This window comes from Panthera uncia, chromosome A2, assembly GCF_023721935.1.
Source record: "Panthera uncia isolate 11264 chromosome A2, Puncia_PCG_1.0, whole genome shotgun sequence".
NCBI classification, from domain to species: Eukaryota; Metazoa; Chordata; class Mammalia; order Carnivora; family Felidae; genus Panthera; species Panthera uncia.
The window spans coordinates 81,282,010-81,309,420 of NC_064816.1; the positions used below are offsets into that span (position 1 = coordinate 81,282,010).

A 27,411-nucleotide genomic window follows, 5' to 3' on the forward strand; every position below is an offset into this window, starting at 1 on the left:
TCATATTCTTAAATTTTTGGTGTAGATTAATACTAGAAATTTAGTTCTACCATTTTATGGCTCAAACTCCATTGTAGGACTGCAACGGTCATTATTTGCATACTTACTGCACTTCTGGGATTCACATAATCAATCCCAAGGGTAGTCATGGCTTTCACAATAGCTAGGATGGATTGCAATATGTTACTGTAAATTACTGCTTTGAACTCCATGCATTCTTGTTCACTGTAACCATTCTTATGGATGATCCTACAATTTAAACATGAAGAGCTTTTGTGAGTTGAGCAATTGATATTTTTTATAATATTAAAACACATCAATAATAATTTGCTTGAATAAAATTACAGTATATATTTGTTACAAAAATATTGTCCATATATGTATGTTAAATCTGAACAGTTTTATGACTATGGATTTTTATTATCATTGGGGTCTAATGCACTATTTTTTTGAGCTCCCCATGCCAAATATAAAGAGGAATTAAAATTTGCTCTAGATAAACCACTATTTAAAATTGGTAAATCATGAGCATGTTACTTAGAACACTTGTTTATTTTCAAAAGAAAAATTTCCAGATTCCCAGGACAAAGATACAGAGTTCTCAAATTAGTCTTTATAACATGATGTCTAGAGGAAGTGAAGTACTTTAGTAGAACATTCATTTCTTTTCCTATCACTTAAGACACACTGGAAAATAGGAGTGCCTGTTTTCTATTCATAGCATTAACAAAGGCATCTTTTTTTTTTTTTTTAATGTAGGTAATTACCTGCTGCTAAATTCCTTATTTTTCCATCTGTGTACGTGCCATTAGCTCTTATAGTGGAAATGCTCAGACATTTATTTGGCTGAACTCTTCTTTTCCTTCCACTCATTCAATCAGAACTCAGTTTTACTTATCCTTTCGGAATAATAGATTAAAATAGATTTACCTTCTAAAAGCTAAAATCTCTGCATATGCTTATTACTTTATTGTCTATTGTATAATATGTTCTTGTTCCTTTCTAGGTTTGTTTGGTTTTGTTTGTTTTTGAAGTGTCTTATATTCATTAGCCATCATTTTGGATGTCATATTATGAAGGATTTGTGTTTTATCTATACACAGAGAGATGTTAGCATGAGGAGGAAAAGAACACTAAGGCCCTTAAAGATTTAAAACCTTCAAATATAACAATTTCTGAAGTGAAAAGAGTAGAGGCAGAACCTATATCCATTATTTGTTGTTTTTAATGTTTGATTGCCAATAATTGCTGTGTTTCTATTTTCAACATGGCCATGTTTATCTTGCTATATTAAACAAACAACTTTAATAAGTAAAAAAGTAGACCACTAAAGGTTGTGGAAAACATGCAATAAAATGTCTTTATAGATAGCTCAATAATAAGTTCATTAAAGAAATCTCAGTTCTTTGTAAAAAAAATGAAATTGGAAAATTATTTAATTATTAAATTAAAATGGCAGTTAGGTTTTTCTTTCTGGAATAAGTTCTTATTCCTATCCTTTCATCACAGGATAAGGAAACATCACAAAGCAAAATGGTGAATGTATACTTTAAAAAATCCAGCTGTAGTGGGACTTTAAGTAACACTGTTTTTCCAGGGAATGCACAAATACATTTCTGTGACATAGAGCTTTCTATCTGCCAGTTGATTCCTAAACCTGTTCAAGTTAGTGAGCTTCTACTGGAAATTTTCTGTAACATACTGCATTGTGTACTGAAAAGAATTAATGAATGACACTTTCTCTCCTCCCCCAAAACATATAGACTAGAGCTCCACTGTCTAATATAGTAGCTACTAGACATTATTTAAAAGTAAATTAATTCTGGGGCACCTGGGTGGCTCAGAAGCTCAGAGCCTGGAGCCTACTTCTGATTCTGTGTCTCCTTCTCTCTCTTCCCCTAACCCATTAGCATTCTGTCTCTGTCTCTCTCAAAAATAAATAAAAACAGGGGCCCCTGGGTGGCTCAGTAGGTTAAGCGTCCGACTTCAGCTCAGGTCATGATCTCGCAGTTTGTGAGTTCAAGCCCTGCATTGGGCTCTGTGCTGAGAGCTCAGAGCCTGGAGCCTACTTCTGATTCTGTGTCTCCCTCTCTCTCTCTGACCCTCCCCCGTTCATGCTCTGTCTCTCTCTGTCTCAAAAATAAATAAATGTTAAAAAAATAATAAATAAAAAAATAAAAACATTAAGTAAAAACATTAAAACAATAAGAGTAAATTAATTCCTCCTTTACATTAGCCAAATTTCAAATGCTTAATAGCCACATGTGACTAGGAGCTTCCATATTGGAAAATGCAGATAGAATCTTCCTGTCATCACAGAAAGTTCTATTGCAGAGTACTGGATTATATAGGAAGGTAGGGCATAAAATTTCACTTTTGTACAGTGTGAGAGTGTATTACAACAATGTCTGAATGTGGTACAATAAACTAGAAAAGAAGAAGCCATAGACTTTATTGGGAGGAAGTCTAAGAGACTGGGGGGAGACTGCCTGGGGCAGTGATTGATGATCGGTTCATTATTCAAGGAGGAGTAGTTATTTCCAGATAGCGAAAAGGAAGAACATTCTAGGAAGAACAATCAGTACGACCGAACAGATGGTTACAATTACCAAACTTTCAGTGTGTGCCAAGCACTGTTTTAAGTGCTTTATATGTCTTCTCATTTCTTGCAATAAGTAGTTTAAGGTAGGTAAAATTATTACATACATTTTACAGGAAAGAAATGTAGGCATAGATAAATGAACCACCACCCCTAACTTAGTACATGGTACAGTTGAGCAATAAACGCAGTCTGATTTTGGAGCCCCTGATCTTAGCTGCTAAGCTGTATGCCTTCTGTCATACATTAGTCCAAAGCATTATGCAAGTTCAGCATCTCATGTAGAAAGCATGAAGGGGGAGGGAAGTCATAGGACATAGGACATCAGAATGACGAGGTAGATAAGAGCTGGATTCTCAAGTGTCTTACGTATCATGCCAAGCAGTTTGATCTTGATAGTTTGTGAACAGTACGATTCAGGAAAGACATACACTCTTTTTAAAAAGCGATCAGTTGGTGTTACTGTGGATACTGCAGTGGAGGAAAGAAGAGGCAGGTAGAAAGTTCTTAGCAGGATATTGCATTAATCCACTTCAGAAATGTGAGGTTTTTAAACTAAGGCAGTGACAATAGGGATAAATAACACCCTTGAAGATGTAACTTGTGTAGATGTGACAAAACTTGGTGAGAAGGTGAGCGTCTTCATATCTACACTACATATCTACATTTATTGCTTTAGAGGCTGCCGCCGCTGCTGCTGTTGCTGCTATAATTAAATGTAGGGAAACAGGCCAGATGGAGAGATAAGTTAGTGTTGTTTTTTGAACTGGACCTATCCACAGAATATGGACATAGATATACCTGCTTCCCTAGTTTAGACAAAGTGAATTTGAAAGAAATATTCTAGGACAGTCTGGGACAGATGATAGCAAAAATCACTGGACCTTAGCAGTTTTCATCTGAAGGTATAGAGTAAGCAGAGAAGGGGACCTAGTACATTAGAGGCGCCAGCAGTTAAGATGTAGTCAAAGAATCTGGGAGTAAAGCAGGTGGTTAGGAGGTAAACTGGGAAAGAGTTATTTTAGAAGCCAGAGTAAAGTTTGAGAAGAGAAAAGCCCAGTGCAGTCAAACAATTAAAATAAGGACTCATGAGCATTCCATACAACATGGCAATTGGGAAATAATAATTGACATTTATAGGGGCAATTTTTTTGGCATGCTGGAGGCAGGCATGATGGAAATGGTTTAAGAGTAAATGGAAGGTGGAAGAGTAAAGAGAGCTAATGTTGACTATTCCTTATAGAGTCTGCTGAGGAAAGGAGGAAGAAGTAGCATCAGGAGACTCTGTTAATAATAGAAGCAATATTTGCTCATTGTAGAAAATGTGAAAAACCCAGCAGTGTTCAAAATGAAGGTTCAGTTTAACTTTAAATCCCAGTATTGAGAAGCAAATATCTTTGAACATTGGAATATTTTCTTCCATTTAAAAAAATTATCTATTTTGTTATAGTTGAGGTAAAGATGTTTATGGAATCTTGTATCTTTGTGGTGCAGTGAATATAAGTATTTTCTGCTATTAAAACTTTCTCATTTGCATACAACTTGTAAATGGGTGTAAAATATTACAGTTGAAAAGTGGATAGTCCCATACTTTCACAATCCATTTCCCTATGTTTTATTTTAATTTAGAGTATTTTGTTTTACCTCATATATCATTATTTTAAATAAGACTAGTCCAAATCTCTCGGTGCATAACTGTTCATATTTTCATGTTTATATTATTTTATTTTTGTACTTTTAAAAATTTAAATTATTTTATTAAAATTCTCAGAAATATAGTTATTATTTTCCCAGGTTGTGGTGTAGATTGCAAGAGTTATTTCTATAAATCTGCTTTAACAAATAATTTTACGATTAGTAATGAAAAATATTAACTTGTCAAACCTCACCCTTATTGAGTAATATTATTTAAAATTATTGTTTGCTAATTTACTAAGATGAAGAATAGCTCATTATAGATGTAAACAGACATTAATTTTGTCTTTGTGAATTGTCTGTTCATAGTGTCTTACCATTTGTATTTATTGGGCAGCTTATTTTTTTTCTTACCAATCTATATTTTCTTACCAATCTGTATATCATATATCTCTCTATATATCTATATATCTGTATGTACATATTATTATAGTCAGTTATCTATTATATTTATTATAGATTTTTTGCTAGTTTTCTATTTTTGTTTAATTTTATTTATGGTTTAACATATTTAAAAGTTTTAATTTTTAGATAGCCAAATAATTGATTATTTCTTGTTTTACTGCATTTAACTTCACAGAGAATGGACAGGTAAAAAGGATAGGGGGAACTCAAGCATGATTTTAACCAGAAATAAAATAACAGGTGAATTCAGTGGTAGTGTTACAGGGTGTGCAAGATGATTTGGGATGCAAGGATGGAACTGAGAACACAAAAGCAGTACGAGCACTGGTCAGGATAGAGGCGTGTCCTGTTCTTCAAAGATGGGAGAAAAGGTATAAAAAAATTGGTTGCAAGTACCGATATCAGGGAATTTGAAAAGTGGGACTTATATAATTGCTGATATGGAACTTGCATGACATTAGTACCTAAAAAGAAAGGGAAAAAAAACAGTGTTTTACATTCTAAATAGATAATTGTATCATTAACTGGGATGATTTCCTCATGTGACCTATTCCAAAGAGCAAGATCCTCCAAAAGGTAATTAAAAATAAGCTAAAAAAATGATCATTTTCTCCTATAGCAATAGTTGTCCTTTAGAATTCTCCAGCAGTGACAGTCATGAGATATTACATAATCATCTCCACTTATCAATTGAAATTTTATTTGTTCAGACATTATATTCTTGGATTTTAGAACCTTTATATTTGTTGTCTCATCAAGAAATTCATGCCTACTTATTTCATTATAAAGAGGAAAGAAAAATGCAAAAAAAAATGAAATCCATGATAGTAATAACTTTACATAAACATTTTATTCCCAGGTAGGTTAAATGCCAATTGGGTTGAAATTATAATTCCCTCCTAAATTCAAATGAATCTTTGACATATTTTGAAATGTTTATGGCTTATGCCCACCATATTGAAACCCTAGATTATACCCAGATTAATATATTTAAAACATAACTGCTTCTAGTAGGCATCTTGTTGAGAGGCAAAATTAAAAAAAAAATGGAAATGACAATATAACTCATCAGTTATGCTCTCTGGTAAAGGGTTGGAGGGAAATTTTCACAGGAATCATGACTGCTCTGCTGCTACCTGGATATATGGACCATCAATCAGATTTCAATCTGATTTCAATATTTTTCAATCAATGAAAAATATTTCTTTTAAGACTGGTCAACTACACAGACAGACATCAAATATCAAACATTTAAAATAGTGTGTACTTACTTCATTTGTTTAACAATTGTACTTTTTCCAGATTCTCCTGCTCCTGAAACAGAAAGGTGGGAGTGTTATCAATTGCTACCCCAAATCTATATAGATAATAAAACCTGTGATTATCATTTTCTGATGAGTAAATCTTTAACAGACAACTCTCCTATATAAAGAAGGACAATCATCTCTGTCAGGTCTTGAAAGGCATAAGCTATCTACTTTCTAGGATAGCTGATGAAAATAAAATCCTTCTATATAGTTGTTAATCCAGATATAGGTCTGGCTCCAAGATGAAGGGTATCTTCTGAAACAAGAAATGTATACTTTCAGAAAAAAAAAAATATTATTGAGTTTGAACATAGTTTGGAAAGTCCATATCTCCTGGGTTTGCACCCCAAGGAAAGTGGTCCCATCTTGATAGGCTCTAGATCAACTATGTATCTCTAGATATACACTCCATATTGCCTCATATATCCTATTTGATTAAGTGGCAGTAAAAAAAGAACATGAGACAATAGTCTTTTATTTCCAGAACTGTTTGAAGCTATTCTAATTGAAGAATGGGCTCTTATCTTTATCATTATGTTTACCTTGGTGCACAGGTGTTTTCTCTTTAAATAAAGTAAGTTAATAACACTAACAACACTAAGCAAACCAAAAGAGACTACAGATAACAATGATGTGGGAATATCCGAAAATGGGTTTCATGTTCCAGGGAAAGGAGCAGGGAGTGGCAATAATATAGAGAGCCAGTTGGATTTATCTGGAACATTTGTTTTAGTTAATGATATACAATATGCAAGTTTATTTTGGTATGTTCAGCAAAGATAGTATAGAGGGATATAAAATTCACATAATTTTTAAAATATAAAACATGAACCTTTGATGAAAAAAATCTGTGATTGTTTCCAGCTATGTCTCAAGGCCTTTTGGGTATATTTCTTGAGTCTGCCTTGCCATTAATGGGTATTTACTTGGTAAATGAAACTCAAGAAGTACTGACATGAAGTGACCTAGGTTTGTGGGATTGGCTCTGTCTCTGTGTGTGTGCATGCACATGTGTGCACTTGTGTGTTTGAGTATGGGTGAGATATCTTTGGTAATTTCTTTAGCTCCTTAATTTCCTTATTTACAAACTGAGAATACTGACCTCCCAAGATTATCAGAAGAGTATAATTAAGCATGAAATAATTTGCAAACTACAATGCAAAATAAAGCATAAAGCTTGTACTTAAGAATCCAAGGATGTAAGAAATTTTGCAGTGTTTTGTAAAGAGAACAGTGTGAAGATACCCTACATGTATTAAATAAGTGATGCTGAAGCAACTGGATGTTCATGTTGGAAAAGAACACTGATTCTTATATGACAACGAAGCAAAAATTAATTTGAATTGATTCATAAACATATATGTGTTTGTGTATATACTAAAACTATAAAAGTTCTGGGGCAATACGTAGATGAGAAATCTTTGCAAACTTGAAGTAGCCAAAATGTTCTTACATAAGTTTAAAAAAAAATCCCAAACAACAAGAAGTCAAAAATTGATAAATTGGACTTGATCAAAAATTTTTAAGATCTAATAGCACCATGATATCATTAATATATGGGTGTTTTATCAAGTAGGATATTACATATATATGGTTATTATATGATATATATAGTTATATTTTAAACAGGATAAATGCAATGGGACTCAGGAGTATTCAAATAAGAGTGTGTATTATAATGATGGACAATGAAAGGATGACTACCATGTTTAGATTCTAAAACGGATATGACTCTTGAGAGTGAAAATGATGAGAAAATTTGGTTAAAATTACTACAATATAGCGGTGCCTGGGTGGCTCAGTCGGTTAAGCATCTGACTCTTGATTTTAGCTCTGGTCATTATCTCATGGTTCATGGGATCAAGCCCCATGTCAGGCTCTGCACTGACAGCACAGAGCCTGCTTGGGATTCTCTCTCTCCCTCTTTCTGCCTTTCCCTCGCTCACGTGCATGCATTCTCTCTCTCTCTCTCAAAAAAAAAAAAAAATTACTACCATATGTAGAACATATTGTATAGAGTATAAAATGGAGTATAAAAACACACTTTTTAGTGTATTTATCTATGAGTCCTGGACATGTGAAGGACGAGGTGGGGAAGGAGCAAATCAGGCAACTACTTGAACTTTGTATGTTCTGACTTCATAGACAGGAGAAAAGCGGAGTAAGCAAGAGTTGGTAAAGCCTGATAATGCAGAGTTGTTCATAAAATTTTTAGATACAATCACCAACAAATCTTGAAAGTATTGGGAAATTAAGTATTTTATAATTGATATGAAATCATATCTTTTAGAATATATCCTCAGGTTACGACTAACCCTTATCCAAAGATATATGACATTGAAATATGGTATTGATCAAAAACCTCAATTAAAATACCAAGAGTAGATTTTTAGCTTTATCTTCCTAATTTCTGTATATCTAAGAGAGGCAAAGGGCTTGGTATATCCCTGCAGCTCCAGAAATTGGGTCACAAAACATGTTCGAAGTCTCAGTGTGCCTGTTAATTTTGGACAGATTTCAAAGTAGCACAGCTAAGGCAGCTTTAAAATGTCCCAGGAAAAATCCAAAATCAGGAAAACTCATAGACCTATGTCTCTTGCCAGCATGGTAGCCAACTGCCTTGTCTTACCTTTGTTTTTATATAAGCAAAAGGAATATGGCTTTTGGTAACCCTGAATCTCAGAATTATATTTAAATTTATATCAAAATACATATTGAACCAGAAGACCCTGACTACTCTGTTTAAAATTTCAACTTTAATGTCACCCACTTTATTTTTCTTTCCCTACTTCACATTTTCCTAGCACTTACCTTATTCTACAGATTTACAAATTATTCACATGCTGTTTTAAATTTTTCTTTTCTGTCTTCCAACACTGAGAGGCAAACTGCACAAGGGCAGAGGTCTTTGTTTTGTTCACTGATGTATCTGAAACACCTAGAACAGTGCCTAATAGTAGACTCTCCATGCAACAAATGGATTCTTTAAACTCATATTTCAAAATTTTGCCCTCTCTGTTGTATATTATATTTTTCACATTGAAACATTTCTGCCTGACTGGCACTGTTTTCTTAAGCTGTGATAAACAGATATCACTACACCCAGGTTTAATTCTACTTTACAGCAAATTTGTTTTATCTCAGGCCTATCTCCATGTATCTAGTTTCTGTAGTTCTCTGAAATACCTGCCCACCTTATATACCAAGGATATCTAGAGGAAAAGCTACAGGAAATAAAATTTCATTGCCTGGTGGTGATGTATGGATTCCTCCTCTTGGGTAAGCCTCCAGCATACTTCTTTGTGTGGTTTTATGCAAGTATGGTCTACACCACACAGTGTAAAATTTGACAAATGCAAAATCAACCACAGCAATTGGCTAATCGTTCTTCATAGACTTTTAAAAATATAATCAAACATGAACTGACAGATGGGGCATAGCCATCTCATTGAATAGAGATTGCTATGTCCAAGAGTAAAACCTTGAAGATAAAATAAAAATCACATTGAAATATCACCTCACCAATTTTCAGAAGACAACTGGCTATATTATTTTGCATGGCTGAGCGTTGTTTGCAAGAGCTGTAAGAACAAATCAATGAGCTTTGTACACTATCTTGGTTCGCTGGCTTCGGAAAATTTGCTATTTCATTCCAGGCTGTGAATCATTTTGAAAAAAAAATTATCAAGCAAGATTATAAAAGTGTTATTGGCAGCCCGATATTGGATGTACAATGCAAAGATTTAGAAAAATGGCAGAATAATCTGCCCCCATCCCACTAGTTTGCTTTAATTGTTCTGACAACCACAGCTGGCATTACAGACCATGAAGAAGCAAGACAAAAAAAAACACACAGGAGGGAAAATCCAAGGTTTCTTTTTCTAGGGATGTAATACATTCATACAAATAAAATGCCTCGATGGAAACCCCCCCCCAAAAAAATCTATTCTTGGTAGTTTTTGTTTTAAACTCTCTAATAGTAGTTGTGGACAGTAGAAATTATAGCATCTTCGTACACAGGTCACAGATTTGGAGAATATCTCACTTTTCCAAATATTATATATAATACACACATATATATATGGAAAACATATATAAACATATATATACATATATATATGTGTGTGTGTATGTGTGTGTGTGTGTATATATATATATATATATATATATATATATATACACACATTTTGTTGTTGTTATATGGAAAAATATAGACTTACAGGGACATGGGAGCAAAGCCAATGGGCCCAACAGAAACTCCATTGCTTGTTCATGCAGGTGTATTTAGTGTTGTATTTTGTTCAATCAGAATGGAGATACTGGGGGGAAAAACTTCAGAGAAAATCTGAGACTCTTGAGAAGGAAAACTCACCTCTATTAATTTAATTGGTAATCATACTGATAACACTATGACCTGCCAGTTTCCAAAATTATTTCTGAGGCTATAGTGTACCTTATTATATATTCTTTATAGTTTAGCTGGTCATTCATGACCTTTCTTAGGTAAGCAGAATAATCACATTAAAAAACATAGTACGTAGTTTTTTAGAAACTTCAAATGAAATAGTATTTTCTTTGGAAGACTTTACAAAAGGTATCTGGATCATTCCTTGCTCTACGTAGTGACTTCGGTCTTCTATGAGAAGGTTCAGGATAGTTAGCTACAGCATTAACAGGAAAATTCCTGAAGAGAAGTCAATCTCTCTAAAATCTTATTTTTTGAAACTCTATTATAAAGTCATTTCAGAAAGAAGTTATCAAATCCCATTCTCACAATGATTCTGGGCGTTAGTTCACAATAGCCATTCCATTCTTGTACGATTAGATCATGTTACAGAGTCAAATATAGCATCAAAACGGCATGTTCACATAGAGCGTCCTGAAATAATCTCTTCCTTCCAAACTGCTCATCACTAAAATTATTTTCTGGGTCAAGGGGTACAGAGGGAATTTTACTTCTTGGGAGTAGATAATGTCTCAAATAATTAAATATTTAGGTTTATGCTTCATATTTTGACACTCAAATTATTAAGAATTAGAGATTTTATTCCACATTTTTATTTGCAAATATTAAAAAAAAAATTAAAGCTACACAGTATCTATACTTGTAACTGAACTTCAGCTGAACACATTCCAGGCTTGCTTGTTCATTTGTACAACTTGTTAAAAGAGGCAAAATGAGAATAAACACTTCAATTTATGGTCATGCATAAGATTTTTTATGGGTAGTTTTAAAAATCACATAATTGTACAGTGGAATCAAACCTTACAAATCAACCAACTATGCAGATCTCTTTTATGAATGAGTAGAAATTATGATACTCATCTAAAGTTCCACATCTACCTTAAAACAGAGAAACTGTGTCCTCTGACTCATATTAATGCCTTAGTGTTGCTTTCTTTTTAAATATGTACTGGTAATGTCAATATCAAAATTATTTCACATAAATTATTTTAAACTCCCTCATTTTAAATTAACATGAAAGCAGTGTACTTTTCATAGATACTGGAATGCAGTGTCTGCTCATCATTCATTTATAGACTGTAGGCATGTAAGACATTTAGGTTAGCCCTTTTGAACCAACTTAATTTCACTGCCCTCACTTTTCCTCTTCCATTATAGAGCACCAACAAAATCATCTCTCTCTTTCACAGGAAAACCCTTCAAATAATCTAGACTGAGGGTGGGAAAATGTAATAAGCATAGTCACATTTTATAATTAAACAAATGTGGGCTTGCGGTTGTTTCAGACTTTGGGTATCTTGATCAAATTTAATCAGCGTCAGTTTTTTCTTTCATAGAATGGGGCTATTAATACTTCCCTCTTAGGGTTTGGGTAGGTTAAATTACAGATATGAAATACCTAGGGTGTACTCTAACATACAGTGAGTTCTCAACATTTTCTCTTAATTGAAGCATGCTCTCTTTTCTAAGAGAATTTTGAAGTTTATTATATTCCTTCAGTACTTTCTTGTGGAGCATGATATTTAGACCCCTTACACGGGTAGCTATACCCCACTTGAAAGCCAGAGTCCTGACACACTGGTACTTAAAATGGGGCCATAGATATCAGGAGATTTATCAACAACACTGATATTCTGATGTGGTAGGATGGGAATGCAACCTAGGCTGGCCTTGCTCTTGGTACTTGTTTTTAAATAGAACACTTAATATGGACCATGAATCATTTGCTTTCTTCTTTTTTTCTTTGTACTTTTATCATATTATTTACCTATATTGAGTTTGTAGTAGTTAATGTTTTTCTATGTGTTCTTTTTTTTTTTTTTTTCCATGTCACCTCTTAGCAAACAGATTCCTTCACATACTTTGCTGGTGTTTTTTTTGTTTTGTTTTGTTTTGTTTTTTTTGTTTTGTCTTGTTTTGTTTTTTGTTTTTAACATTAGTCGAAGATATCTTTTAAATTCCATTTTGCTCATTTGGACCAATTGTTTCTGCTAGTGGAAGTCAGTTGCCATTTTGACATTGTTTGTCACTGTTTCCTGCCAAACCCTGAATGCTGCTTATCCACCTTCACCCAAATCCCTGGTAAGAGCATTGAATAGGAAAGGGGCAGGGGCAGGAAACTGTCAAGTCCATGAAGCATCTTAAGTCCTTGTTCACTATTTGTGGTCAACAGTAGTTAGCTATCACAACCTCTGAAGGTTGTTGTACATGCTGTTTATCTGGTTAAGGGAATTGCCTTTATACTTTGTTTGATAAGAGGTTTTATCAGGAATAGATGAAAGAAGTTTATTATTTATTTTTGCTTCAGCTCCTAACAGAATTAAAATGATTTTTTCTGTTAATGTGATAATGTAGTGGATAATAGGAATTAATGTCCTAACACTATTTTAACCATGAATTCCTGGGATAAGTTCCCCCCACATACACACACTCACATACACTTAAAAAATATTTTACACATTATTAGAATCAGCTTGCTAATATTGGCTTTGGATCTCATATTTATGTTTGTGAGGAGGAGGATTGGCCTGTCACAGTCTTTGTTAAGTTTTGTTGTCAAGGTTATCAAATAATGCATTAAGAGGTATTTCCTAAAGAAGGTTTATATAATTTTAAAATGATTTGTTCATGAGATAATTGGTACGATCTACTTGTAAAGTCATATTGAATTTGCAGATAAATTTGTACAGATAATAAATAATATCTCAATGGACACTTGCTTTTCCTGAATATTTTATTCTAATAATCTTGAAACCTGAGGAAGTTTGAGAAAATAGTACATTAGGAGTCCATATTTTAGTTTTTAAATTAAAGCATAATTAACATACAATGTTATATTAGTTCCAGGTATACGATATATTGATTCAACAATTCTATACATTCGTCAATTGTATATATTGAATATAAAATAAATGCTCACCAAAATAGATATAGTCACCATCTGTCACCATACAATGTTATTACAATAGTATTGACTATATTTCCTATGCTGTACTTTTCATCTCTGTGACTTATTTATTTTATAATTGGAAGTTTGTTATCCTCTTCATCTCCTCCCAACCTGCTGCTCCTCTGACAACCCCAATTCTCTGTATTTAAGAGTCTGTTTAGTTTTTGTTTGTTCATTTTTTTGTTTTTTCAATTTCACATATAAGTGAAATCATATGGTATACATCTTTCTCTATCTGACTTGTTTTACTTAGCACGATACCTCTGGGTCCACTCATGTTGCACATGGCAAGATTTCATTCTTTTTTGTGGCTGAGTAATATTCCAATATATACACAATACCTTCTTTATCCATTTATCTACTGATAGACACTTGGGGTGATTCCATATATTTCCTATCGTAAATAACGCTGCAATAAATACAGGGGTGCATATGTCTTTTTAAATTAGTGTTTTCATTTTCTTTGGGTAAATATCCTGTGGTGAAATGACTGGATCATACAGCTTTTGTTGTTGTTGTTTTGTTTTTGTTTTGTTTGTTTTTGTATTTCATAAGCATTTTACTAATCAGAGGGTCATCAGCAGACCCAGCCCAGGGAAGCGATCACACACAGGGTTCGGGAAGTCAGCAGCTGACTCCTTGAGCCCACCTGAGCCCCCTCCAGAGATCTGGGTCTGCAGAGCATCACTGGAGTACTTGCGGCAGGCTGCTGTGTGGGTGGTCACAAACACAATAAATTTGCTGAAGTTCATCTTGGCATCCCTGTTCTCATCCAGGTCCTTGAGCTGTTGGTTCATGGTGTATTTTTAATTTTTTGAAGAAGCTCCTTGCTGTCTTCCACAGTGGCTGCACCAGTTTACATTCTCACCAACAGTGCATGTGTGTTCCCTTCTCTACATCCTCACCAACACTTATTTCTTGTCTTTTTCATACTAACCGTTCTGACTTGTGTGAGGTGATATGTCACCATGGTTTTGATTTGTATCTCCCTGATGATTAGTGATGTTGAGCATCTTTTTATGTGTCGACCATCTGTACACTTCTTTGGAAAAATGTCTACTCAGGTTCTCTGTCCATTTTTTAATTGGATGATGATGATGATGATGATGATGAAGATTTGGTGTTGAGTTATATAAGGTCTTTATACATTTTGGATATTAACCTCTTATTAGAGATAACATCTGCAAATATTTATTCTCACTCAATACATTGCCTTTTGGTTTTGTTGATTATTTCCTTTGCTGTGCAATTTTTATTTTATTTTGGTATAGTCCCAATAGTTCATTTTTGCTTTTGTTTCCCTTGCCTGAGGAGACATCTCCATAAATAAATTGCTAAAAGTAAAGGCCAAGAGATTACTGCCTATGTTTTTTTAGGAGTTTTATGATTTCAGGTCTTACAGCTAGGTTAGGTCTTTCATCCATTTTGAGTTTATTTTTGTGTATGGTGTAAGAAAGTGGTCTGATTTCATTCTTTTGTATGTAGCGGTCTGGTTTTCCCAGCACCATTTATTGAAAAAGCTGTCTTGGGACACCTGAGTGGCTCAGTCTGTTAAACATCCAACTTCAGCTCAGGTCATGATCTCACAGTTCGTGGGTTCAAGCCCCGCATCAGGCTCTGCATTGATAACATGGAGATCCTCTGTCTCACTCTTTCTCTGCCCCTCACCTGTGTGTGCATGTGCGTGCTCTCTCTCTCTCTCTCTCTCTCTCTCTCTCTCTCTCAAATAAATAAATATTCTAAAAAAAGAAAATTTCTTTAAAAAAAGAATAATTTCCCCATTGTATATTCTTGCCTCTTTGGTCCTAGATTAATTGATCGTATAGATGTGGGTTTATTTCTTGGCTTTCTATCCTGTTCCATTGATCTATGTGTCTATTTTTGTGCCAGTACCATACTGTTTTGACTACTAAAGCTCAATAGTATATCATAAAATCTGGGATCATACCTCCAGCTTTGTTCTTTCTCAAGATTGCTTTCCCTATTCTGAGTCTTTGTGATTTCATACAAACTTGGGGATAATATGTTCTTGTTCTGTGAAAAATACTATTGTATTTTGATAGGAATTGCACTGAATCTGTAGATTGCTTTGGGTAGTACGGGCATTTAAATGGCATTAATTATTCCAATGCATGAGCATGGTACACCTTTCCATTGGTTGTGTTGTCTTCAATTTCTTTCATCAAAATTGTATAGTTTCCCCTCCCCAAGGAGGGGAATATAGATCTTTCCCCTCCTTGGTGGAATTTATTTGTAGGTATTTTATTCTTTTTGATGAAATTATAAATGGGATTGTTTTCTTACGTTCTTTTTCTGCTACCTCGTTATTAGTGTATAAAAATGCAACTGATTTTTGTATATTAATTTTGTATCCTGCTATTTACTAAATTCATTTATCAGTTGTAATTTTTTGGTGGAGCCTTTGGGGTTTTCTACATACAATAACATGTCATCTGCAAATAGTGAGTTTTACTTCATCATTAACAATTTGGATGTCTTTTCTTTCTTTTTTTCTGATTGCTATAGCCAAAACTTCCAGTGCTGTGTTGAATAAAAGTAGTGAAAGTGGAATCTTTGTCTTGTTCTTGGTTTTAAAGGAAAAGTTTTTAGTTATTCACTCTTGAGTATAATGTTAGCTATTAGTTTTTCATATATGGCCTTTATTATGTTGAGGTATGTTCCCTTTAATTCCACTTTGTTGAAAACTCTTATCATGGATGGATGTGGTATTTTGCCAAAAGCTTTTTCAGATTGTCATTAACTTTTTATCCTTTCCTTTATTAATGTGATGTATCACATTGATTGATTTGTGAATATTGAACCACCCTTGCATCACTGGAATAAATTCTACTTGATTGTGATGAATGATTTTTTTAATATATTGTCAAATTCAGGTTCATATTTTTTGAGGATTTTTGCATTTATGTTCATCGGAGATACTGGCCTGTAGTGGTTTTGTGTGTGTGTGTGTGTGTGTGTGTGTGTGTGTGTGTGTGAGTGTGTGTGTTGGGGGTGGTTTTGTGTGTATGTGTGTATGGTGTCTGGTTTTGGTAGCAGGTTATGCTGGCCTCACAGAATGTATTTGGAAGTTTTCCTTCCTCTTCTATTTCCTTCCTCTTCTATTAGTTTGAGAAGAATAGTTATTAACTCTTTAAATATTTGGTATAATTTACTTTTGAAGGTGTCTGGTCCCAGAATTTTGTTTGCTGGGAGTTTGGTTTACTGATTCAATTTCATTAATAGTAATTGGTCTCTTCAAATTTTTATTTCTTCCTGATTCAGTTTTGGAAGATTATAAGCTCTATGAAGTTATCTAGTTTTAGTGGTCCTTCTATTTGTTTTAATATTTTAAATGATATTTTTTCATAATTTCTTACATTTCTTTGGTGTTGGTTATTTCTCTTCCTTCTTTTCTTTTTTTTTTTTAATTTTTTTAACGTTTATTTATTTTTGAGACAGAGAGAGGCAGAGCATGAACAGGGGAGGGGCAGAGAGAGAGGGAGACACAGAATCTGAAACGGGCTCCAGGCTCTGAGCTGTCAGCACAGAGCCCGACGCGGGGCTCGAACTCACGGACCGCAAGATCATGACCTGAGCTGAAGTCGGACGCTTAACCGACTGAGCCACCCAGGCGCCCCTCTCTTCCTTCTTTTCTGATTTTGTTTGAGTTATCGTTTTTTTTCCTGAAGAATCTGGCTAAAGTTTTATTAATTTTGTTTATCTTCTCAAAGAACCAGTTCTTGGTTTCATTAATCTTTTCCATTGTTTTTTCTTTGTGTGTGTGTATGTATGTCTATTTCACTTATTTCTTCTCTAATCTTTATTATCTTCTTTCTTGTATTACCTTTGGGTTTTGTTTGTTCTTTTCCTAGCTCCTTTAGACGTAAGTTTCGATGGTTTTATTTGATATTTTACTTGTTTCTTGAGGTAGGCCTGTATCACTATACACTTCCCTCTCAGAACAGTTTTTACTGTACCCCAAAGATTTGAGGTCATTGTGTTTCCATTTTCATTCATTTTCATGTATTTTTTTCAATTTCCATTTGTTTTTACCAGATCTTTTATCTTGTAATTTATTTCTAGTTTCATGCCATTGTGGGGGAAAAACCCCCAAAAAACAGATGCTTGATATGGTTTTAGTCTTCTCAAATTTATTGATAGTTGTTTTGTACCTAATATGTGATTGATCTCTCATGGAAAATGTTCTACATGCATTTGAAAATAATGTATATTCTGCTGGAGTTTTTTTGATATAATGATCTGTATATATCTGTTACATCTATCTGGTTTAATGTGTCATTCAAAGCCACTTTTTCCTTTTTTATTTTCTGTCTAAATGTTCTATCCGTTTATGTAAAGTGCTGTTAATGTCCTCTACTATTGTATTACCATCAACTTCTCCTTTTATATCTGTTAATACTTGCTTTGCAGTTAGGTGCCTCTGTGTTGGGTGTATAGATATTTAATATATTGTATCTTTTGTTGGGTTTATTCCTTTATCATTATGTAGTTTCTGTCTTTGTCTTTTGCTATAGTCTTTGTTTTAAAGTCTATTTTTTTCTGATATAAATATTGCGACCCTGGCTTTTTATTTTCACTTCCATTTGCATTATGTATCACTTTATTTTCAGTCTCTGTGTCTGTAGGTCTGAAATGAGTCTCTTATGGGAAGTATATAGATAGGTCTTGTTTTTGTTTTTGTTTGTTAATCCATTCAGTCATGCTTTTCTTTTGATTGTAGCATTTAGTCCATTTACATTTAAAGTTATTATTGGTAAGGTATGTATTTATGGCCATTTTGTCAATGGCTTTATGGTTGTTTTTGTAGTTTTTCTCTGTTCCTTTCTTCTTCTCTTACCCTCTTCTCAAGTTATTTTATGGCTTTCTTTAATGTTATGTTTGAATTCTTTTTTCTTTATTTTTTGTGTATCTATGTTCTTGATTTGTGATTACCTGTAGGTTCATATATAATATCTTACATGTAGAGTAGTCTATATTAAGTTAATGGTCATTAAGTTCAAACATATTCCAAAAACACAAAATATTTACTCCCCCTTTGATGTCATATATATATATGCATATATATATATATGCATATATATATATATGCATATATATATATGCATATATATGTATATATTGTCATATTTTATCTTTTACTTTCTATATCCCTTGAGTAAGTTTTGTAGACATAATAGATTTTACTGCTTTTGTGTTTTAACCTTCACACTGGCTTTATTAGTGATTAATCCACTGCCTTTAGTATATGTTTACTTTTACCTGTAAAATATTTTCCTTTCATAATTTTCTTCTTATAATGGCCTTTTCTTTCCACTCAAATAATTTCCTTTAACATTATTTGTAAGGCTGATTTAGTGGTGATGAACAACTCTAACTTTTTTTTTTTTTTTTTTTTTTTGTCTGGAAAACTCTTTATCTCTCCTTCTCTTCTAAATGATAACTTTGCTGGGTATAGTATCCTTGGTTGAAGGTTTTTACCTTTTAGTACTTTAACTATATCATGGACTCCCTTCTGGTCTCCTATGTTTCTACTGAAAAATCAGCTAATCACCTTCATGGGGTTTCCCTTGTATATAACAGTTTTCTTTAGCTGCTTTTAAAATTCTCTTTTTATCATTACTTTTTGCTATTTTAATTATTATGTGTCTTGGTGTGGACCTCCTTGGGTTAATCTTGTTAGGGATTTTCTGTGCTTCCTGGACCTGGATGTCTGTTTTTTCCCCAGATGTTATTACTTTTGATGATGTCACTGAGTTCCCTTAACCAATGTTCATTTTTTATTCTTTTTTCTTTTTGCTCTTCAGCTTGGTTGTTGCTTTCCATTTCCCTTTTCCAGATTGCTGATTTGTTCTTCTATATCCTCCAATATGCTATTTATTCCCTCTGAGATATATATATATATATATATATATATATTTTTTTTTTTTTCAGCTATTGTATACATCATCTCTGACTGGTTCTTTTTTATCCTTTATCTTTGTGAAAGTTCTCACTGAGTTCATTCACTCTTTTCAAGTCCAGTATCTTTATTGCAATTACTTTGAATTCTCTATCAGGCATATTGTTTATCTTTGTTTCATTTAGCTTTTTTCTGTCATTTTTGTCTTAATATTTCATTTGAGACATATTCCTCTGTCTCCTACTTTTGTCTAACTCTTTGTTTCTATGCATTAAGAAGGTCAGCTACATCTCTTCAAAATAGTGGCCTTGTATACAAGAGGTCCTGTGGTACCCTGTATTGCAATGGTCCCCTGGTCAAGACCAGGTGCTCTAGGGTTGTCTCTTGTGTGACTTCATGTGTCCTACTGTTGTCACTGAGTTGCACTTGTTTTCTGCCCAGCCCAGCTATAATGCATTGGGTGCAGACACACTCAATGCCAGGGTCTGCTCCCTATGCAGCAAGTTAAGAAGCTTAGATGCAGGAACTGTGGGTGCTCTGGTGCATGAAATTACCTTCCCTTCTCCCCAAGACAGGAATCAGTTTGGAGTGGGGCTGATCTCTGCTGTGGCAGATTGCAAGATGTGGTGGGGGGCTTAGTTTCCTATTGCCTTCGTGCCTCTCCTGGAGTTAAGGCCACTGTAAAGTAACTGGAGTTAAACCCTGCTGATTGTAAAACCTCTCAAATTGAAGCCCCACTGTTTTTCAAAGTCAGACCTTCCAGAAACTTGTCCTTCCAGTGCAGGTCCCCAGTGTCTGGGGTGCCTGGTATAGAATTAACCCTCTTGCTTCACTGTGCTTTTGGCATCCCTCCTGTTTGTGGTTAGTCTTGCTGGGGGTTTTGTTCATAACTGTGTCTCTATCCCTCCTGCCCTTTTCGATGTGGACTCCCTTCTACAAATAACTGTGGAAGGTCTGTTCTGCCAGTCTTCAGCTCATTGTCAGAATTTGTTGTATACATATAGCTATTATCTCAGTGTGTCCAAGGGGCAAGGGGGACTGAACACCCTCCTACTCTACCATCTTCCATATATTCCCCTGAAAACCTATCTTTTATACCCTTCACCTTTAGCAATTATTAATGTTTTGTCATGTTTCCTTTCTTTTGTGTATGTGTATGTGTATGTATATATATGTGTGAATGTATAGGAAATAATGTTTTATATATATAAAATTATATTTAGATATAAAATATATATATTATATGCATTCAGATGCATATAATATCCTTTGTTTTGCTGAACCTTTTGAAAGCAGACACCTCACCCATAAATACTTCAGAATGCATGTTATAAGAATAAGATCATTGTTTTCTATAAAATCACAATACTAGTTTCATGCTTGACAAAATTTATATTAATCCAAAGTGTTATTTAATATACACTCTATATTCAAGTTTATCTGATTGTTCCAAAAAATGTTTTCATATCATATATTTCTTGGCTCCCAGATCCAAAGTTTACATGTTGCCTTTGGTTATTATGCCATTCAAATTCTTTTAATTTAGAACATTTCCATTTTTATATTGTTTCTATTTTGCTTTCATGATACTGGCATTTTTCTAAAGTCCAGGATAATTTCTTATATAGTTCAATATTCTGTATTTATCTGATTATATTCAATGTTAATGTTTTAGCATAAACAATACTGGGTTTTTTTGGTGTATCACATCAGTAAGCATATGGTGTCAGATATATTTCTATGACTATTAGTGTGTCTGAAAAACTATTTCTGTGATAGAATACTAATAAGCATCACAAATCCATAAAATTCCTAAATACGTTAGCAGGCAAACTGAGCATTTTCACTTGTGAGAAATATTGTGGCTATGTACTATCTTTTCTAATGAAATTTTATTTAAATATTTCCAACTTTATACTTGTTTTAAAACATAATATTTAAAAGATTACATGAGCCTTCTTGGATTTTGAGAAGTATTTAAAAAGTATTTCATCTTTCTTATTAATATACATTTTAGGCTAAAAAAGGAAGAAACTAAAATGCAGAATTATGTAGTTTTCCCCAAGCAGGCCTAAACTGTCTAAACTTTCATTAATTGTGGAATAGGCATGCACACACATTTTTGTATAACAGAGTTTTTTTTAAGGCGTTAGTTAATTACATGGTTATTTTATACATAGTTGATAATTGAGCAAAGGAAAACAGAGGACTGAATATATCAAATCTTTAGTACTCACTTGAGTTGTCCTAATTTCCAGACCCATATATTCATTTAATAAATATCTCCACTTGATTGTGTTACAAATATCATACATTTGAATGTCCTAAATTATTACTCCTTTCATATCTTCTCCAATCTAATCTTTTTTCTTGTATTTCCCATAGTGATGAATAAAATGATCATTATATTCAATTCCACCTTTAATCATTCCTCCCACTTAAAACCCACATGCAGTCAGCCACCATGTTCTCTTCACCTTGTTGCCTAATGTCCCTCAAATCATACTTCCAAACTTGTAATTTCCACCTTAATTTACAATCTCATCAAATATTTGCATAGTACTAATATTGGCCTACCTACCTCAACCATTCTCATAAAATGTTTGTCTCATAGTATAGTCAGGATGGTTTTTGACAAAAAAAAAAAAAAAAAAAAAGAAATCCAAGTATTTATCATTCTCATTTACATTCTGAAAACCTACCAGTATCTTCCTATTGACTTAAAGAAACAAGCTCTTTATGGAATGATGTGGCTTTTTTTCACGTATCGAATGTATGTCTATGTTTTAGACACTATGAACAATATACAGAAATATTTTAGATCCTGATTCTGTCATTCTTCCATACTCACATCATGCACGCATGCATGCATTCCTATGCTAAGCCAAAGGAATTCAATGAAGAATAAAACCTGACATGTTGTTTGTTTTCATAGATCTTAGAACACAGATAATTTACAACTGACACAGATAAGAATAAAAGGCTTTGTTTTCTTGTAAACTAATTTGTGATCTTAAAAACTGAATTACCTTCTTAAGTTCTTATTTTCTTATCTATATAATGAAAATATCTATCTCATAGAGGTGATTTTATAGACTGAAAACAATAAACAGTTGAACAAGAGAAATATGAGACACATTCTATGAGATAGAGATAAAACTCAACTTTGTGACAAAACTGCCTTAGGGCAACGGGCAGAGAATGATCACAAAGGAGTTAAAGAAGATTGAAATACAGAGTTGATAAAATGGGAAAGAATATAATGGGGAACCTCATAAAATTCAAAGCCTAGGGATAAATAGGCAGCAAGATAAACATGAAAAATAATTTTAAGGTCTCCCAAGATGCAATCAGTTTGCTGATAAATAAAAGAAATTTTCAAATATTGATCAAGACATGGGCAAAAGGAAATATATTAATGTCATTCTTCCAGAGGAGATAATTAATTTCTGAAGCAAGGTCCTTAAGAGACAGTAGACATTGCAAAACACAAAGGCCCAAGACAAACCTTGATAAGTGAAGGCACTTAAGAATGGGGAGAGAAAGGGGCGCCTGGGTGGTTCAGTCGGTTGAGCGTCCGACTTCAGCTCAGGTCATGGTCTCGCAGTCCCTGAGTTCAAGCCCCGCGTTGGGCTCTGTGCTGACAGCTCAGAGCCTGGAGCCTGCTTCAGATTCTGTGTCTTCCTTTCTCTCTGACCCTCCCCCATTCATGCTGTCTCTCTCTGTCTCAAAAATTAAAAAAAAATAAATAAATAAAAGAATGAGGAGAAGAAGCAAGCCTCAATAAGCGAGGAAGGAAGGGATATAAAACACTTGAGGGTATTGCAAAGTTACAGGATGAAGAAAGAAGAGAGATGCAGAGTGACTGAGGTCTCAGGTTATCAGGGCTCTTTGGGAAATAATGTTTTAGTAGAGAGGAAGATACACAGGTGAGATTATAATTAACTGAAGAGAATATGGAGTGTAAGAAAATAGAAGCCAGAGCATACACTACTTTGAGAAGCGCTTCAATACAAAAACATTTTTTAATTTTTTAAATGTTTATTTTTGAGAGAGAGTGCATGAGCACTTGTGTGGGGGAGGGGCAGAGAGAGAGGGAGACTGAGGCCCCTGAGCAGGCTCTGTGCTGACAGCAGAGAGCCCAATGCAGGACTCAAACCCAGGAACTGTGAGATCATGATCTGAGCTGAAGGCAGATGCCACTGAGCCACCCAGGTGCTCCAGTATAAAAATATTTTTTTTTAATATACTTATGTACGGTAAATTCAGGGAGATTATGGACTCAATGTTTTTCAGGCTAATAGAAATACATATGTCAAGAGGAAGAAGGCAGTAAGAGAAGAATTTTGAAAACGGAACAGAAACAATAAATCATAAAGCAAAATTCTTAGGATATGGGAAAGGATAAAATTTACCACACAGAGGCCAAAATTAGCTTTAAATTATTTATTTATTTGCTTTGAGAGGGAGAGAGGGAGAGAGAGAGAGAAGAAGCAAGGGAGGGGCAGAGTGATAGAGCAGATAAGCAGATGGATTCTGAGCTTGAGTCTGAAATCTTAACGGAGGTGTATTGCATGTGAAATGTATCATGGGGTCATTATCCCATCAGATGTTCATGACCTTCCTCAGGCAGGCTCCACACTGTCAGTGCAGCGCCAGACGCCAGGGTTCAACTCATGAACAATCAGATCATGACCTTAGCTGAAATCAAGAGTAGGTCGCTCAACCAACTGGGCCACCCAGGCGCCCCAGCTTTAAAATGAAAAGCAAAAGTTCAGTGAGATTTGGAGACAACGTTCTATCACTGGCATGTGGGTGTTCATCTCAGGTGAGGTGGGGGAGCCGGGAACAGTTCTAGGTCAAAGTGATAATGGGAATCCAGAAACAGATGTCCTTGGAGGATTATAGGAAAAAACTAAGAATAAGTAGAATAATTGTTGGCCCAGCTAAAGTCCAAAATAGAAATTTGTCAGCCAGGAAACAGAAAAGGAGATACCATTTTATTCTACATGTGGAAATGACGAAAATTGGGAGTATGCATGGGGGTCAGGATTAGATAAGCCCTAAGGGTTGACTCCAGCGTATTAGACAATGGTAAATGGGGAATTTTGAGGGATTTTCTGAAGTTGAAGTTGTGAATGTCAATTAAGGCAGAGGATTAAAGGGACAGGGTATTTCAGAATTGTCAGAGGAACACAGCTAAAATGGCTGATTCTAACTGCAGGGGGCAGGGAAGTATACGAAATCGAAGAACTAACTCAGCAAGTGTCTAAATGAATGAGATACAATAGAACATAGAATGCTGGTCAGAGATGGAAATCTTCAGATATCTTAAAAAAAACACTTCTAAGTAGCAAATTTATTCTATTTGAGTGTAAAATACTGAGGCAGGAATGAAAGCTGTGGAATCTGCTTTAAAGCGTTGGGATCTAATAAACAAAATGGGTGTTTTTACGTCTTGATGGGTCTCTTCCTCAGTTTCACCTTGAATCCTATTTCTGTAGGTTCAGATCTACACTGATGTATTTAGACATTAGTACTTGGAGATAAGTACTTGGAAACAGATAAGCAGATGGATTCTGAGCTTGAGTCTGAAATCTTAACGGGAGGTATATTGCATGTGAAATGTATCATGGGGTCATTGTCCCATCAGATGTTCATGACCTTCCTTTCTCTCAAAGATTATGCAGGGGTTAATAACTTTTTGTTAGCTGTTCATAGTGCTTATATAAATGATTTTAAAGATACCATATTGCTTGCTCTTGAATCAATAATTCAGTTTGAATGAAAAAAGTGAATATAAAACTGTTCTGCAATATTATTAGAGAGGTTCTGCAAAATTAGAGTTAACAGGAGTCCTTTGCAGATTATTTAATCTCATTAACAAATAACCATCATTTGACTAATATAGAGTGCCTTAATAAATGGTTTGCATCTCTTATGTGGGAAACTTGAGTCTATGTATAAGATTTGCTGATTATGTGAGATAAATGAACCTAAAACAAATATATGCAAAACATTTGTGGAAGTTCTCTTTGCCTGCTGGATGAATGGACATTACACAAAGCTGTTTGATACTGCCATTTGCCATTTTTGTAAACAAATACAACAAAGGCCTTGCCTTTGAAATTGTTATGGTGCAAACAGTCCACTGCATTTTGGAGAAAATTTGAAATTCCCCAAATAGACTTTTTCTGCCTATTTTCTCTCTACTGAAAAATAATTTTAAACATTTGTCTTGAAAATATTTGTGCGTCCACAAGATTGAATATACTTAGACATAAAATAAATTATTTTATAATATTTTGAGACAAAAATACATTATTAGAGCAAGGAAGGGATGGCTGTAATTTGAATAAGCAAAAATTGAAAACATGATTTAGGAATGTGTCCTACCTCTTGTTCACTTATCTCTAGTGATCAGAAAGAAATTTATTGGTTGATCTTAAAGTAATGATCCCAGGGGATCTGTTTGTCTGATCACATCCATGGATAGGCATTGACTCTATTGGTGTAATGGAAATTCAGAATAGAATTTCTTACACTTGATGAATTTGTAATCTAGCCAGTGACTTGGGAATGCCTCCAGTTTCCTGCATACTCTCCCTCTCATATTTAGAGATACTTAAATAAAAATAAAGACCTGCTTGAAAAAAAGAATAAAAATAAGAACTTTGATTTAACATACATAAAAGGAAACCAAAAGAAAGAGAAATTGTATACATTTATTGACATTCAATTTATTTCAGCTTTGGAAATCTGTTACATAACAAAAATCACATTTGTCTGGATTTTTACAATTTATAAAATATTTTGACACCCTCCATTTCTCTGAAGTTATGTGACTAGCCTGAGGTCACTCAGAGATGTGGAAAAAGCATAACATATGATGAAAATATTAAATCAATTTTTTATCGCAAATGGCTGCAAAACACATTCTATTCATTTGGAATTATATTCTCTCCATTCTGCCAGATGATTTAGCCAATTCTGCTATGCAGATTTTATTTTACCAATTATTTTGTAACAAGCTTTTAGACAGTGTCAGCATTATAATTCTTCCACTGTCAAACTAGGAAAATGACACGCCTTCTGAAATATCCATTTGTTGAATAAGTGGGACCTTTTGGAAAATTTGAAAATGTTGATTAGCTAAGTAAACATAAGCACATTTAAAATAGATACTCTTTTATCTTTGGACCCTTTTCAAGTTTATGTTTTTAAGAGTCAGATGATTGTATTAATATTTTAAACAATAAAACCCAACACCACCATTAAAAAATTAATGTGATGTTTGTAACACAGCACATAGAAGAATAAAGAATAAGCAGGTTAGATCTAAAAGAAAACTAATGAATAGTCCATGATAGTGCAAAATCACTGGTTAAAAGCTAATTTTAATATCAAAACTGAAAATTGTAGAATGAATGTGACAGTGTTTCAAATATGAAAAAAAAAAAAGCAAAGCCAATTTTTCTTATACTTCCCACTGAGCTCTGAATCTAAAAAAGTACAAAAGAAATTAATGTAAAATATAAAGAGAGGGACATAGAAAAAATGGGAACAATCCACAATGATTCTACAATTAAATGGCAGGTACCTCTTTTGAATAGAAATGAAGTTTAATCAAACATTTGTAAATTGTCTCTAAAAATTAAGGAATTCTCCAAAAGAGAACATATTCTTTGTTAGAATTTGTTCTTCTTATTAAAATGTACTCTTTCTGGGGCTTGTTTAAAGGCTGATTTTTTTTTAAAGCACATGACATTATTATTCTGATAGTAATTCTCAAGTGTGCCATCCATGAGTGTTTGAGTCATCCCCACTGTTTTCTAGAAGCCTAGTTTTTGCTAAGGAAAAAGATGTGGCATCTCTTCTGTAATTTTACTAAATGTCTGAAAGGCATAATAAAGAGGGAATCTGTCTGCAAGGTGATCCTTTATTTGTAAAATAGCTATTAGATAGCTCTAAATTCAGTGAAATCTTGGGTCCAGTAATTCCAAATGGTACATCTACTTAACAGCACATGTTAAATTTGGTAAGTTGTGTTATGTCCTTAAGCACCTAGAA

General features: G+C 33.9%; 1 protein-coding gene across 1 annotated transcript in view; it reads right to left on the bottom strand.

Moving 5' to 3' along the window:
• GNAT3 (G protein subunit alpha transducin 3) overlaps positions 1-27,411 on the bottom strand; it is a 60,789-nt gene that overhangs the window by 30,496 nt on the left and 2,882 nt on the right. The window contains exons 2-3 of the mRNA XM_049641348.1: positions 5,971-6,013; positions 108-249 (exon numbers count right to left, since the gene is read on the bottom strand). Of these exons, the coding sequence (XP_049497305.1) occupies positions 108-249; positions 5,971-6,013 (185 nt within the window). The remainder of the gene's footprint in view (positions 1-107; positions 250-5,970; positions 6,014-27,411) is intronic.